The 15062-nt window shown below is 47.7% G+C and overlaps 1 protein-coding gene across 2 annotated transcripts in view; it reads left to right on the top strand.

The window, feature by feature from the left end:
- The first annotated feature begins 258 nt into the window (after positions 1 to 258).
- Positions 259 to 15062, top strand: part of CAMK1D (calcium/calmodulin dependent protein kinase ID) — a 391644-nt gene continuing 376840 nt past the window's right edge. For both annotated transcript variants that reach the window (XM_055543599.1, XM_055543598.1), the window contains exon 1: positions 259 to 663. In XM_055543599.1, the coding sequence (XP_055399574.1) occupies positions 572 to 663 (92 nt within the window). In that variant the 5' untranslated portion in view covers positions 259 to 571. The remainder of the gene's footprint in view (positions 664 to 15062) is intronic.

The raw sequence follows: 15062 nt of genomic DNA on the forward strand, positions 1-15062 counted from the left end.
GCGCGGCGGCTGGGAGCGTGACCGGGCGGCGACGGCGGTGCCCCCGCGCCCGGGGCACGGCGCTCCCGGGGAGCAGGACATCCCCGAAGGCGGCAGCGCGCGGGAGGCGGGGAGGCGGGAGGCGGCCGGGGAGCACGGAGAGGGCGGGGAGCCCGCGGGAGGAGGAGGGGGGAGGGAGCAGGGCGGGCGGCGGGGAGGGAGGAGAAGGGAGGCAAGAAAGTAGCAGAAAGTGAGGCTGGCAGCCGGCAGCAAAGGAGCCCGGCGCGCGGCGGCAGGAAGTCTGTGCCCAAGACGCGCAGAAATAAGAGCCAGGGAGGGACCGCGGCGGCGAGAGTGAAAGAGGAAACTGCAGAAGAGGAAGCCCTGCCGCAGCACAAAGTCTCCTCGGCTCCCGCGCCGAGCATCCCCGCGCCGCCCGCCCAGCCCTCCTGGACCGGCGCGCCGCCGCCCGCGCCTCCGCTGCACCCGCGCCGCCGCCCCCCGGTGCTCCCTCCTCGCGCGCCCACCCCGGCCCCCTGCGCCCCTGGCCGCTCAGCCTCTCCGCCCTCCGCGCACGCCGCCCTCGTCTGCCATGGCCCGGGAGAACGGCGAGAGCAGCTCCTCCTGGAAAAAGCAAGCTGAAGACATCAAGAAAATCTTCGAGTTCAAGGAGACCCTCGGAACGTAAGTGGGGAGCGGGGAGAAGAGGGTGGAGGTGGCAGCGGCAGCGGGTGCAGAGGTGGCTCTCGCTGCCACCGCCGCCGTCGCCGCCACCGCGGCAGGAACCGGAGGGTCGCCGCGTCCTCATTGTCCAGTTCTCGGCTCTCCGGAGCCCCCCGCGTGCCCGCCGCGTGGGTCTGCGCCGCGCGGGGGCGGGGGGGCCCCTGGGGTTTCGGGGACAGTCGCAGGCGGGCGACTTTTCACTTCCCTGACACCGCCGCCCTCTCGACTCATTCTCCCCACGCGTGACTGTGGGCTGAGCATGGTGGATATTCCTGTTCACCGGCTGCGTGCGTCTACTCACCGTGTGCACGGGCGCACCGTGTCGGCGAGAGACGTGGTCACAAGGAAATCCGGCTCCGGGCATTCCCATTTCTGTTCTAACATCATGTATTCTTAGAGAATTGACATCCGCACGTACTCGATGTAGGCATGACTTTGGATGGCCGCGCGATTAGGGAAGGGAGGAATTTCGCAGTGTGCAGGGTCACGTGTGGGCCGAGCCTTACCTGAACGTCAGTCCATTTCACCAGGCTCAGCAGCACACGCTGGAGTGCTGGTCACCAAGGAGGGTCTGCGAGAGTCGCTGTACCCACGGTTCCTTTCCAGGGCTGTGTGTAGTCCGAGGCTGGTGGCTGATCTCAAGAAAGCAGAAATAACCAGAAGTCGATGTCAGGAAGGCTCAAGCATGTGCTGCTCCATTCAGCTGCTGTTCCTTTTCTGCCCAAGAGTTGGTTTTTGTTTGTTTTGTTTCGAAGTACCTCAGAATAGGTAGGGAGACTGATAGTGAAAGAGGATCGGTTGCTGCTGGAAGAATCTGGAGTTGGAGTTATTGCCTCCCCTCATGTGATCAGTATGTAAGCATATATATTCACACACATACCTGCTGTATGAGCCGAACATTTTGCAGGGGTTCATGGAGGTGTTGGTCAAGCTGATAAGAGAAAGAGGAGGTGTTTCATAAGACAAATTAGGGTGCTCTTCTTTCCTGCCTTCTTAATCCCCTTTTACTTGTCATTGTGGTTGGTTTGCTTTTCCAGAACCATATTTTCAAACCCAGATTGTTTTCTGCCCCATACTCAGGGTCCACTGAGTTGTTTGGTCATTTTCCCTCCCCACCCCAATATCTGAAGTGGGCCCCCCAAAGCCAAGTTGTGAAGCATCCCTCCATGCTTCTGATCCTGGGGATGCACACTTACCTAGAATGAAAATAGGGTCTCCCAGATTTTGTGCTCACTTCAGGTACCCAGTCTACCTGTGGGTGTAGACTTTTTGTCTTTGTTGGAACGAAAACAGAAAGAGCTTTGCGTTTTCATAGAGAGGGGCTTGGGGCTGCCTCTTAGCACGGCCAGGTAAGGGGTGAGGTTTGGTCAGAGCTTTAGAAAATTACCCTTGAGGTTTATTTGGGTTTGGGGGAGTGACTTTGAGATGGTTAAGTTGCTGAGAAAGAAGAAGCGTGTCCTTTGTGGTCATCCTGAGAATGCTCATGTGGCTGAGGATGAGGGAGCTGGAGAGAGTGGAGTCCTAAGGTAGGAGAATGTGTTGCTTGGCACATCCTCACCGGAACTCCTGGAGCTGGTCCCTCTGCCTGCAGCTTCCAGACAGACAGATGCAACCTCCCCTGACTGTCTCCTGCTCCCCAGGAGAGCCCTGAGGCTGTACCTCTTCAGTGGTCTGGGATGCTCAGCCGGTGAGCTGTGGCTTCACTGAGTGGCTCCTGCTGTGGTCGGCACTGTTTGAGGATGAGGTGGTTCTACTTCTGGGCAGGATGGGGACTTGCTTGATGGGCGCCGAAAAGAACACAGAGCTCTTGCAAAACAGCCTCTTGAACTCTGGCCAAGTTCCCCTTAGAACCTGGGGATGGGTCTCTGTTAGGATTCCAAAGCTTTGCTTTCTGTCTTAGAAAGGGTTCTTTGAAGAGGAGCTTCAGGCTATGGTTCTTTCCTGCTGGCAGGAGTTCTCTAAGAGCAAAACACAATAAAATGATCAAAATGTTTTCACTCAATAGCATGGTGATAATAATAATTGTAGTAGTAATTGTAGGTGACTTTATTAAATGAATACCAAGTACCAGTTGATACCCTAAGTGCCTTATGGGTATTAACTCATTTTATTCTTATGATAACCTGATGAGGTAGGTATTTACGGTTATCCCCACTTGGCAGATGGGAAGACTGAAGCAAAGAGAATTAAGTGACCTGCTAAACAGGAGCTACTTATTAAGTGGAGCTGATACTCAAATCTAGGCAGAACAACTTATAATTATGCATATGGGATTGAGCCACTCTGTGGATTATGTAACAGCAAATGTTAATAATTTGACTAACTTTTGTATTTAGAAGGCTAATTTTAACATTAAAGAATTATATTAATTTTAAGTTAAAACATAATTACAGGGTAACCTGTCATCCAAACATGTAACTTGTCAAAGCTTTTGGATTATCAACATCTTTTTGTCTCTTGGACTTTCTAGAAGTTGTCCAAAATTCAGGGTTCCTGTTTCCCCCTGGGGCCAAGTCCAGCAACCTTAGCTTGAGTCTAAATAGATGTCACTTCTGCTCCTATCAGTGTGGATTTTGAGTTTGGGGTCTTGTTTGCAGTGAAACCTAGCATCAGTCAAGGGCTTCAACACTAACAATTGGAATTCATTTCCAAGGTACTCTGCAAGCCCATTTTGTCACACTTTTACCATATGCCTTTAAGATCCTAAGGCAGGAAAGCCCTTCCAGCAGACAGATTGTCAGCTGTTAAAATGCCTTTGAAATAAAGCATTGTAAAGACCCTAGGAACACCCACTTGGCCAGACTTTGTAATCTGATATTTGGCTGCCTGGTTCAGGTACCTTTCCCTGCAGAGCAGAAGGTTTACTGTTGAAGGCCAAAGGGTCACGCCATTTAGATTGTGTGGTTAGCAGGACCTTGTTGGAGGGTGGGGGGCAAATGAGAGTGAAGGCTGGCCTCAAGGGTGGGAAAAGAGCTGGAGGAAGCAAAGGTCAGTGTAGGGGAAAGGACCCACTGGGTGGTTTGGACCTGGTTTTCTGATACACCCCTGAGCCAGGCTTCCGGAGAAACCTCTTAACTTGTGGCCTTCGGTATGTCTTCCTTTGAAAGGAAATCCCAGGGCCTAACCCTACCTCCAAACAAGGTGGGAAGGTTTAAATACTGTTTATTAATCAATGCCATGTTTTCAGACCCTGGTACCCCAAATAAATGAGACCACATAAGTGTTGTGTAACAGCAATTTAGAGTGATAAACATTTCTTTTTTGTCACTCTTTAAACATTAAGAGTGATAAACATTTCTGTGGTGTGTTTGCTGAGGCCATTCAGGCCATCTCTACCATAGGTAGATGTCTTTCCACGTCTTCTAAACCAAGAAAATGAAAATAGGCCATCTGAAGAAGGATATGGATGGGAAGAAAGCTTTGACCTTGGTGTGCAGGAATTACCCCAGACTTATGGAGGTGGCTTCTATAATTTCCACACCATGAAAGGCATCTGAACAGAAAAGACCTTGATAGTTGGCACAGAATGGTTCTTCCAATACACCTTCTTTCCCCTGGAGTACAGAAATGGCACGTCCTAGAAAATAGACATTCATCTCTGCAGGGTATGAATACATGCTTTTCTTACAGACCAAACATTTTGTGTTGAAATAATTGCTGTTTGAGGGGGCTGGAGCGGGCACCAGGGAGGTCTTGGGCCTGGGTTCAAGGTCTGGCTCAGCCACTGGTCAGGTGTGTGGCCTGTGGGCTACTTGATCATTTGTCCACATGACTGGTCTTAGCTTCTGCTGCTGCTGCTAAGTCGCTTCAGTCATGTCTGACTCTGTGCGACCCCATAGACGGCAGCCCACCAGGCTCCCCCGTCCCTGGGATTCTCCAGGCAAGAACACTGGAGTGGGTTGCCATTTCCTTCTCCAATGCATGAAAGGGAAAAGTGAAATTGAAGTCGCTCAGTTCTATCTGACTTTTCTCGACCCCATGGACTGCAGCCCACCAGGCTCCTCCATCCATGGGATTTTCCAGGCAAGAGTACTGGAGTGGGGTGCCATCGCCTTCTCCGGGTCTTAGCATCATCACCTGTCAAATCAGAGGGGCAGAGAAGATGGGATGATTTTCAAGTGCTCTTACAACCCTAAGGTTTTTTGGCTTGTCTGGGTAAGAGAGGCACTCACTGTAATTTTCTGGTAGCTTTCATGTGTAGCTAGGACAGCTTGGTCCATTTGGAGGGACATTTTTATGCCCAGGCTAGTAGCAAAGTGACATAGCTCAGGGCAGGAACTCTTACCCCACTTGATGTCAGTAGCATGATGCCTTTGCTTCTTCATGAAGTGAGTGCCTGCTGGGTGCTGCTTTAGGAAGAGTATAAATAGAAATTCCTGTGAGGCCAGCACTGTCTTTTCTCACTAGTATCATACTTACATGCCTTTTTCTGAAATTGCTCAGTCAATACACCTGTTGAGGACATGTGATTGATTTATCTGAAGGCCTGGGTAGAAAACAGACTCACCTGTTCTTTTCGGGTTGCAGAGTGGTGGTGTATGGATATTGGGGGAGGGGGAGATTGCAGATCTCCTCCTGGTGATTTGTGTATTTGGCTGTTTTGAGAGTATTTGTTCTGGGACTACTCACAGTTGTAGAGTCTGGGAGAAGCATTTGAAAGAATGCTCCTCCAAGAGGAGCAGAGAGGGGTGGGCAACCTCGAGAGTTCTCCTAGAGGGTATTCCAGATGCAGTATTGGTTAGAAGTTTGCATGTCTCAGCCCTCTGTTTGAGGCATGATATAAATTCAGCCTCTTGTACATTTAAAAATATTGATCAAACACCTGCTATATTCTAGGCACTGATGGGGGTGAGTACAGCAGAGAACAGGCAGACACAAATGCCTGCTTTCCTGGAGCTCTCATTTCCTTCTCATTCTCTGGTGAGGAAGCCAGAAAATGAAAAATATGAATCAGGAAAATGAAGAGTATGTTACATAGTAGACACGTTAGGGAGAGAAATAAACCAGGGAAATGGGATTTTCTAGAGCGGGAGCAGGGGTAGGGTAGGGTGGGGTGATGGGAGCTTGAATAGGTAGCCAGGGAGGGCCTGGCCCAGCAGCTAATCTGTGGATAAAGACCTGAAGAGATGAAGGTAGAATGTTCCAGTTGAAGGGAACAGCAAGGGCTGAGGGCCTGAGTGGGAGCAGGCCTGGTGTTTTCAAGGCCCAGCTTCAAGGAGGCTTGTGTGTCTGAAAGTGAGAGAGCTTCAGGAGGAGCTTGGGAGCTGAGGGGACACAGGTGTGAGGTGTGGAGCTGGGGGAGGGTTGGTCAAGGTTCCCAAAGGGCCTTGAAAGTGACAGTGTTAGTGCTCAGTCGTGTCTGACTCTGCAACCCCATGGACTGTAGCCCAACAGGCTCCTCTGTCCATGGGATTCTCCAGACAAGAATACTGGAGTGGGTTACCATTCCCTTGTCCAGGGGATCTTCCTGACCCAGGGATTGAACCCTGCATTGCAGGCAGATTCTTTACTGTCTGAGGCACCAGGGAAGTTCTTGGTAATAGACTCTGCTTTTGCTCTAAGAGAAATAGTAAATGTTGAAGGGTTTTGAACAGAGGTGTACCTTGACATAACTTAGGTGTTTCCATCATGGCCACGGCTGCTGTGTTAAGAGTGGACAGGCAGATTTAAGGGAAGAAACAGGGAGACTAGCTTGGAGGCTATGGAAACAATTGCAGGGTGGAGAATGGTAGTGGAGGGCGGGGAGAGGGGGCAGCTCTGCAGGTGATGAGAAGTGGCTGGATTCTGGAAACATATGGAAGGAGAGCCAATAGGAGTCGTTGGTGGGTTGGGTGTGGCTGTGAGATTTGCCTGGGATTTGGGGTTGAGAGAGAGATACCACTTGTTGGTTTTGGTCAGTTTTTTTCCAAGAATTTTCTGAGCACCTGCTCTCTGAGCACAGCAGGGCTGTCTGTGTTCTGGGAAGCTCTTGGAAAGAGTTTGGAGGGAAAGCTCACATCCTTTGGGCTCCTGGGTTTTTCTTGTGAGGAACTCTTGGATTTGTTTATTTAGAAATTAAAAAAAAAAAAGTTTTGGCCATGCCACAAGGCATGTGGTATCTTATTTCCTCAACCATGGATGGAACCTGTGCCCCCTGCATTGGAAGGGGCGTCTTAACCACTAGACCACCAGGGAGGTTCCCTGGGTCCCTTAGGTTTTTAGGCTAATCTATTTCTTTCCAAGAGCTTGTATTTGGGATGACTCTTGAAGTGTCTCCTTTTCTGTCACGGAAGGGGGTCATGATAGGCTTGACATTTGAGTAGTTGGATGAATTGCTTAACTTTCTGTGAAAATGCCATGTTTTGCCTCTAGAATTATCAATAGGAAGAGCACTCTGACAGGTGGACCTATAACCTACAACTCTGCTACTTGATTTGTGAATGTATTTATTTTTATTTTTTAAATCTCCAACTTTATCTTTTGACTATACCATGTGACTTGCGGGATCTTCGTTCCCTGACCTGGGATTGAACCCGCACCCTGGGCAGTGAAAGCGCCAAGTCCTAACCATTGAACCACCAGGGAATTCCCTGATTTGAGAATTTAAAGCCCAAACATTCTATGAAAAATAATAAACATGAGAAACTCTTGCTACATCTTTCTTTAATAGGATGTTTTGTGTTTAGAGAGGAAAAGCCAGAAGTTTTTCCTCTGTTGTGATAAAGATAACAAACTCTCATGGCTTTACAGATTAGTAGGGTGGAATTTGGGAAATTGAACTTTTTAGAGCTTGTTCCTGGAGGGGCTAATGAAGACTGTCTCTGGTAGAAATTTCCGGCTCAAACTTGGCAACCGAGTGGACAGTAATTAGACTTGGCAGGTGGACATTCGTGTTCTCTCAGGGTAGGATTTTAGGGGTTAACTTGTTGAGTTTTTCTTTGGCTAGGTCTCCATAAATCCCTTTAATCCTTCCTTTCCCCAAATAAATCTCCATAAATCCCCTTCAATCTTTCTCCTTCATCTCTTCCTTGCCTCTCTGGGAGGGCTTAGCACTGCTTAAGCAAAGGACTGTCACGTTATTGGTCAACTTACACCCACAGGGGTAGACCCGAGGACCTCATATTACCTCCAGTCCTCATCAGATTTTGCAGGAATAGCCAGAGAGCCCACGGCCCCTGGGACACGTTCCTTCATTTGAAGAAGGAACCGCTTAAGGGTGGCCAGCACGAAGCCTGGAGCCCTCATCAACAGATGCAAGCTTGTTTTCTGACTCAAGATGGTCCGTTCAGTGCACATGTGACAACGGGAAGACACGTGGACCCTGGGAGAGATGCTAACGTGACCTTCTTTCTCAGTTCACATTGGGCACCTCCCTTTGACCCCCTGTGATGCAGGAGGTCACCTTTTCCTTGGGCTAGTTTTCTTAGATCCTGCTTGATTTTTAAAGATGTTTGTTATGCAGTATGTGGATTCCTCATGTTCGAACCAGACCAAATGGAGGCCACAGGCCGACTTCATTCCGTGCCAAGTCCATTCCCTGTCTCCAGTGGTCGGCTATGAGTCTTGTGCTGTTTTTCTTCATATTTCAAATCCATTCAGAGGTGGAGGAATTCCACTTCTAGTTAACACCAAATCTTGAGGATAAGCCTATAAGACAGCATACTGACTGAGGCCAGGCCGGGGAGGCACGGGCAGGCCGTGAACCATGATAGGAAGGCAGCGCCGGCACGGCCGTTCATACCTGTATCCCTCTTGGTACCCATCCTTCAACTTTCTGAGTCAAGATGGAGCTGGAAGTTGCTGCCTGGTGGGGTTTCTCTAAGGCTTCAGTGATGCCTGCGAGGTGCTTGGCACAAGTGGGATTGAGTAAACAGCAACCGTCACCAAGTTCCAGTTGCCTTTAGCAGCTGTGGTGGAGGATGGCTGGATATTCAGGGCCAGTGCTGTGAAACACATGTCAGTATCTGCTGGAAATTAAAAAAAAATATTTATTTATTTTGGGTGCACGATCTCTTAGCTGTGGCATGTGGGGTCTAGCTCCCTGACCGGGATCGAACCTGGATCTCTTGCATTGGAAGGGTGGAGTCTTAGCTCCAGATCACCAGGGAAGTCCCTGTCTGTTGGAAATTGATTTTTGAAAGCTCCTGGAGTAGAAATGCAGAACGGTGTATACGTAACCTCCCGCTAGAGTTGATTTAAGAAACCGACAGCAAGTCCTCAGTCAACCAGGGGGGAACATTCGCTGGATGTTCCACCCAGCTCAGTACTGAGCTGCTAAGAATGGAGGCTCTAAGTCCCCAGGACAGGGGTGCAAATCCTGGGTCCCCTGCTTTCCAGCCATATGATTTTGGAAAAATTATTTCGCCATTCTCAGCCTTGTGCCCTCATCTGCACAACCGGGTAAGACTTGCACCCAGTCTAAGGGTTGCAGTGAACATTAGATGAGCGTGTATGAAAACCACTCAGGGCAGGACATGGCTGTAGATCTGTGTGCAGTAAGTGCTCCTTCTGTCTCTTTAACCCCTGCGGTGCTGACGCACTGCTCCTCAGAGGTCACTTGCACACATCTGGAGGGTGCATTGCACCATCCAACACTTGCTTCCCACAGGAGGCTGGTTGGTTCACCTGGTGCTCCTGTTCAGCAAGAGACTCAGCCCCCAGCGTGTTCTGGGCCAGCTCGAGTGTTGAGTGACCTAGTTTGCTGTGTACACAGACTCATCCCTTCCCTGGGTTATCTCATCAGCTTTGTGTCTCTGCACCTCTCCCTGCACCCTGAGCTGTTTTTTTTTTTTTTTTTTTTCTTCAATCTATCTCTACATCAGCTTGTGCAAGAGCCTCTTCTAACTGCAGTTTCTGTTTTCTCCAGCAGCTCTTAGATCTTGATGCAGCTGTGGCCCTTCTTGCAGCTGAAAGGTGCTTCTCCTTTCTGGGAATGGCTTCAGTCTTTTCTGCTTTGCTTTCTTATTGAAAATAACATGAGGCTTGGAAGAATGAAGTAACTGGTCGATTACAGTGTTCCAAAACATCAGGGAGTTTTGTAAGTTTAAATTCTGTAGGTACTCAGTTTATTTTAATGCTGGAGAATTTAACAAAAAGGAACATTTCTAGGTATGTACCGCATGAACAGACGTAACAGTTTATTCAAAATTATCCTTATCAGGATGTTTTAGACATGGACATGGGCAAACTCTGGGAGATGGTGAGGGGCAGGGAGGCCTGGCATGCTGCAAAGAGGCCTGGGGTTGCAAAAGAGTCAGACACGACTTAGTGACTGAACAACAACATCCTTATCAGGGATTGTTGGATGGGGGATGGGAGATGATCTCAGAAGTTTAATTCCCCAGGTTGCAGGATGTAGGTATAACAGTTGGAGAGCTCATGTCTGAATCAGGTGAAATTCCTCATCTTTTTTTTTTTTAATTGGAGTACAGTTGGTTTACAGTGTTGTGTTAGCTTCTGCTCTACAGCAAAGTGAATCAGCTATACATATACATCTACCCACTCTTTTTTGGATTTCCTTTCCATTTAAGTCCCTACAGAGCACTGAGTAGAGAGTACCCTGTGCTATACATTAGGATCTCATTAGTTATCTATTTTATGCACGGTATCAATAATATATATATGTCAGTCCCAATCTCCCAATGCATCCCACCCTTTCCCCCTTGGTATCCATACATTTGTTCTCTATGTCTGTGTCTCTATTTCTGTCTTGCAAATAAGATCATTTACACTTTTTTTCTAGATTCCACATATATATATGTTAATATATGATATTTGTTTTTCTTTGAAATCCCTCATCTTAACTTCTCTGTTAGCCCTTTTGATGGCCAAACCGGATCTGGGGTCACAGTTTATTAGTATCTTTGCAACGTGGTGAGCGGGGACAGAAAAGGCTTTTCAGCTGGACAGTGTCAACAGTTTTACTGGTGAGAGGCCCTCCTCTTGGAATTTTATAACCACGGTTCCCATCACTGAAATTGCTTTTACACCAAATCGGATTTGGGGCTATAAATGGAGTCCTAAAGCTACCATATTCAATAAAATCTCGGACAGTCCCCATTTTCAAGTGATGTTCCTGCCTGCCCCACGCACGAGACTGTCCCCTCCTGCCAAGACCCATAGTGTTGTGGGGAAAAAGCAAGAAGGAAATGAAGCTGGGCTAAGCTGAGAGGTCTGGTGGGGTGATGGGGATGGCAGACACCCTAGGGCCCATTCCCCCCACCCCCAGGGCTCTTCCCATTTCTTTAACCTTGATAAAAATGGCTGCTTGAAATTTGCCTTCAAACATTAGGAGATACAAATGCCTTGAAATAGGTTCAGAGATCAGCCATCTGTGGTATAAGTGATTTTAAAGAAAGTACTTTTTCCTCCCATGCCAAACTGATAAGAACTAGCAGTTTGGCTGGAAGACAGGAGGAAAGTAGGTAATTGTGGTTTTGGACCTTTAGTTGGGTGGGGATTGGGGAGGCACAAATGAGTTGCAAACTGGGAAATTGAAGGCCAAGAGTGGCAAGGTGGGACAGACATCCTAGGCCGACTGACTGATAAAAAACTAGGTCCTAGGGACTTCCCTGGCAGTCCAGGGGTTAAGACTCTGCACTTCCACTGCAAGGGTCAAGGATTCAGGGAAGTAATATTCAAACCACACACACACAGACACTGAGATTCAAGTCACACACACATACACACACACACCCATAAAACAAAAAACAAAACTGGTCCTAGACTGGCCTGGGCCCTAAAAGAGATGCGACTGTGCTGCCTCTGTGACCCCCCCGCCCCTCCTCCACCAGCACAGCCCCTGTTCCCAGGACCCCGCCAGGACTGTTCACACTGTAATTTAGCCTCACGGGGCCTTGGTACTCAAGGCTTCTCTAGGCTTGAGCAGGGTCCCATGAGAGATTTCACTTTTCTTTGAAAATATGCCTTGAACAACTACCACAACCAAAAGCTGAAAGTGAACTTTTGGGGCAGACCTTGGATAAAAGTTGGGGAGCCTATATGGGGATGCTTCTGCTGGGGTCCTCTCTGCGGCCAGTAACGATGGAGTTTATGGTCCTAATCATTATAAAAAGCTGATGTTGACTTTTTAGGGCCCTTTTGGCTCCTTTGACAGCTGGGAAATAGAAGATCTTATCTTTGCAGGTGTGTGTTTTTAAACTGTGGCTAAAAAAATGCATAACCTAAAATTTACCATCTTAATGGTTTTTAAGTGGACAGTCCAGTGGCGCTAAGGACATTCACGTTGTTGTGCAGCCATCAGCCTATCTCCTCCGCCTTCCCCATCTCAACCTTCTCATCTTCCCAAACTGAGGCTTTATCCCCATTAAACACTCACTCCCCATTTCCCCTCCCTCCCACTCCCAGCAGCCCCTATGCTGCTTTCTGTCTCTATGAATTCAACTACCCTAGGTCCATCCTATAGGTGGAATCAGATATTTTTTGTCATTTTGTGTCTAGCTCATTTTATTTGTCATAAGGTCCTCAAGGTTTATCCACATGGTAGCATGTGTCAGAATTGCCTTCCTTTTTAGGCAAACTAGTCTTTGATTGTGTGGCTAGACCACGCTTTGTTTATTCATTCTTGATGGACACTTGGAGCTGCTTCCAGCTTTTGGGTTTTGTGAACAATGCTTTGTGAACATGGATGTACAGGTCCTTCCTCAAGTCCCTGCTTTCAGTTCTTTTGCTTCTTTCATTTCGTACCCAGAAGTGGAATTGCTGGATCATGTAGTAATTTATGTTTCATTTTTTGAGGGACACGCGTATAGTTTTCCACAGCTCTGTGGTGTTTTGTGGTTTTAAAGAGATGGGAACACCAGACCACCTGATCTGCCTCTTGAGAAATCTGTATGCTACTCAGGAAGCAACAGTTAGAACTGGACATGGAACAACAGACTGGTTCCAAATAGGAAAAGGAGTATGTTAAGGCTGTATATTGTCACCCTGCTTATTTAACTTATATGCAGAATACATCATGAGAAACGCTGGGCTGGAGGAAGCACAAGCTGGAATCAAGATTGCCAGGAGAAATATCAATAAACTCAGATATGCAGATGACACCACCCTTATGGCAGAAAGTGAAGAAGAACTAAAGAGCCTCTTGATGAAAGTGAAAGGGGAGAGCGAAAAAGTTGGCTTAAAGCTCAACATTCAGAAAATGAAGATCATGGTATCTGGTCCCCTCACTTCATGAGAAATAGATGGGGATACAGTGCAAACAGTGGCTTACTTTATTTTTCTGGGCTCCAAAATCACTGCAGATGGTGACTGCAGCCATGAAATTAAAAGACGCTTACTGCTTGGAAGGAAAGTTATGACCAATCTAGACAGCATATTGAAAAGCAGAGACATTACTTTGCCAACAAAGGTCCGTCTAGTCAAGGCTATGGTTTTTCCAGTAGTCATGTATGGGTGTGAGAGTTGGACTATAAAGAAAGCTGAGCACCGAAGAATTGATGCTTTTGAACTATGGTGTTGGAGGAGACTCTTGAGAGTCCCTTGGGCTGCAAGGAGATCCAGCCAGTCCATCCTAAAGGAGATCAGTCCTGGGTGTTCATTGGAAGGACTGATGTTGAGGCTGACACTCCAATACTTTGGCCACCTCATGCGAAGAGTTGACTCCTTGGAAAAGACCCTGATGCTGGGAAAGATTGAGGAGAAGGAGAAGAAGGGGACAACAGAGGATGAGATGGTTGGATGGCATCACCGATTCAATGGACATGGGTTTGGGTGGACTCCAGGAGTTGGTGATGGACAGGGAGGCCTGGTGTGCCTGGTGTTCAAGGGATTGCAAAGAGTCGGACGTGACTGAGCGACTGAACTGAACTGAACTTTGCATTCATGATTCCTTCTGCATCTTAGGACAACCATGTAGTAGGGAGCAATCATGTGCTGCATCTTGCAGAAAGAAAATGGAGGTTCAAGAGGTGAGGTGATTCCAGAGAATAGGTTGCTAAGTGGCAGGTGGAGATTGGAGCATCTTCTGACTCCTAGTTCAGTTCTCTTCCTCCCATGTCATGCTGCTTACAGGCTGGTTAGTGGAGGCCTTGGGAACAGATACCTCCCCGTTCTGTGGATGTGGTGTGGTTAGGACCCATTGGAGCCTGTTGGGTGCTGGTCAGCCAGCTCTGGCTTGTATCCCTCAACCACTTCAGGCTACCCCCGGTTCAACAACTGACTGCACAATTCTTGAATGAGGTTCTTCTGAGCATGTGTAAGTTGACTCAGCACAGTTCTGGAGGAAGCTGAGATCAGGAGTTCTGAGTTCAGTCCCAGCTCTGACATTTCCGAAGTGTGGATCCAGGACTTCCCTGATGGTCAAGTGGCTAAGACTCCGTGCTTCCACTGCAGGAGGCAAGGGTTCAATCCCTAATTGCAGAACTAAGATCCTACATGCCGTGTGTCATGGCCAAAGAGAGAAATATAGACCCTTGGTGTTATCCTCTCTATGTCTGGATTACCTTGTTTGTTAAATGTGGATGATGACACCTGTTTCCATCACAGCCCTGTTGTAAGTCCTGAGGGGGGTAAGGTATGTGTAGCAAGGCTTTACACAAATAGAGGGTATTATTATGTTTTGAAGATTATAGCTTCAAAATAGTCATTTCTCATAAATGTTGGTGTCATACATACTCTTTGGAACCTAGCTATCATCTTTTGGGCAGGGCTTCTAAGCAGTTGGACCATAATCAGCCTTAACTCTGAAACCATCAACACAAAACCCGAAGTTTCGTAGTATATTTTATCTGGGCTGATTAAGGTATGTGTTGTTTTCATTCTCAGTGTTTAAGTGATTGGTACTGTCAGAAAAATTCTTTAAAAATTATAAAAGAAACATGTCATCTTGGTAGAGAATTTAAAAATAAGGAAGTGTATAAGGAAGATGATGAGAATCATCAACTAGTTGGCTAGATGAATCTTGGGTCTTCGGTTCCTCTAGCGGGCAGGGAGATCTCAACAGAGATCGGAGAGGTCAGCTGTATGGGGTTGGGGTGGGGCTGTGGTTATTCATCAGTTGATATGAAGATATTTCAGTATTTTACGAACCAGTCTGATTGAACCACTGCCTATAGGTTGAGTATTGGCTCTGGAAATAGGGATGTTGGTCTTTGTTGAATGTGGTGGATGTCTGACTTTTTTTTAGGGTGCTGGTGTTTTGTGTTAATTTGGTGCTGGTGGTGATGGCATTGTTGGGATTATTGTCATGATTATCCTCTCTCTTCTCATCACCATCTGTAAACACTGACGGAGTCATCAGTGGGACAGAAACAGATGCCAACAGGCTTCCAGTGGGCAAATTACCCGTGCAGGGAGAAGGAGGTAAAAATATTCATATCTGAGTGTGGCTGACTCCTGGGGTAGGGCACAGGAATCTAGAT

This window comes from Bubalus kerabau, chromosome 13 (assembly GCF_029407905.1).
Source record: "Bubalus kerabau isolate K-KA32 ecotype Philippines breed swamp buffalo chromosome 13, PCC_UOA_SB_1v2, whole genome shotgun sequence".
Taxonomy (NCBI): Eukaryota; Metazoa; Chordata; class Mammalia; order Artiodactyla; family Bovidae; genus Bubalus; species Bubalus kerabau.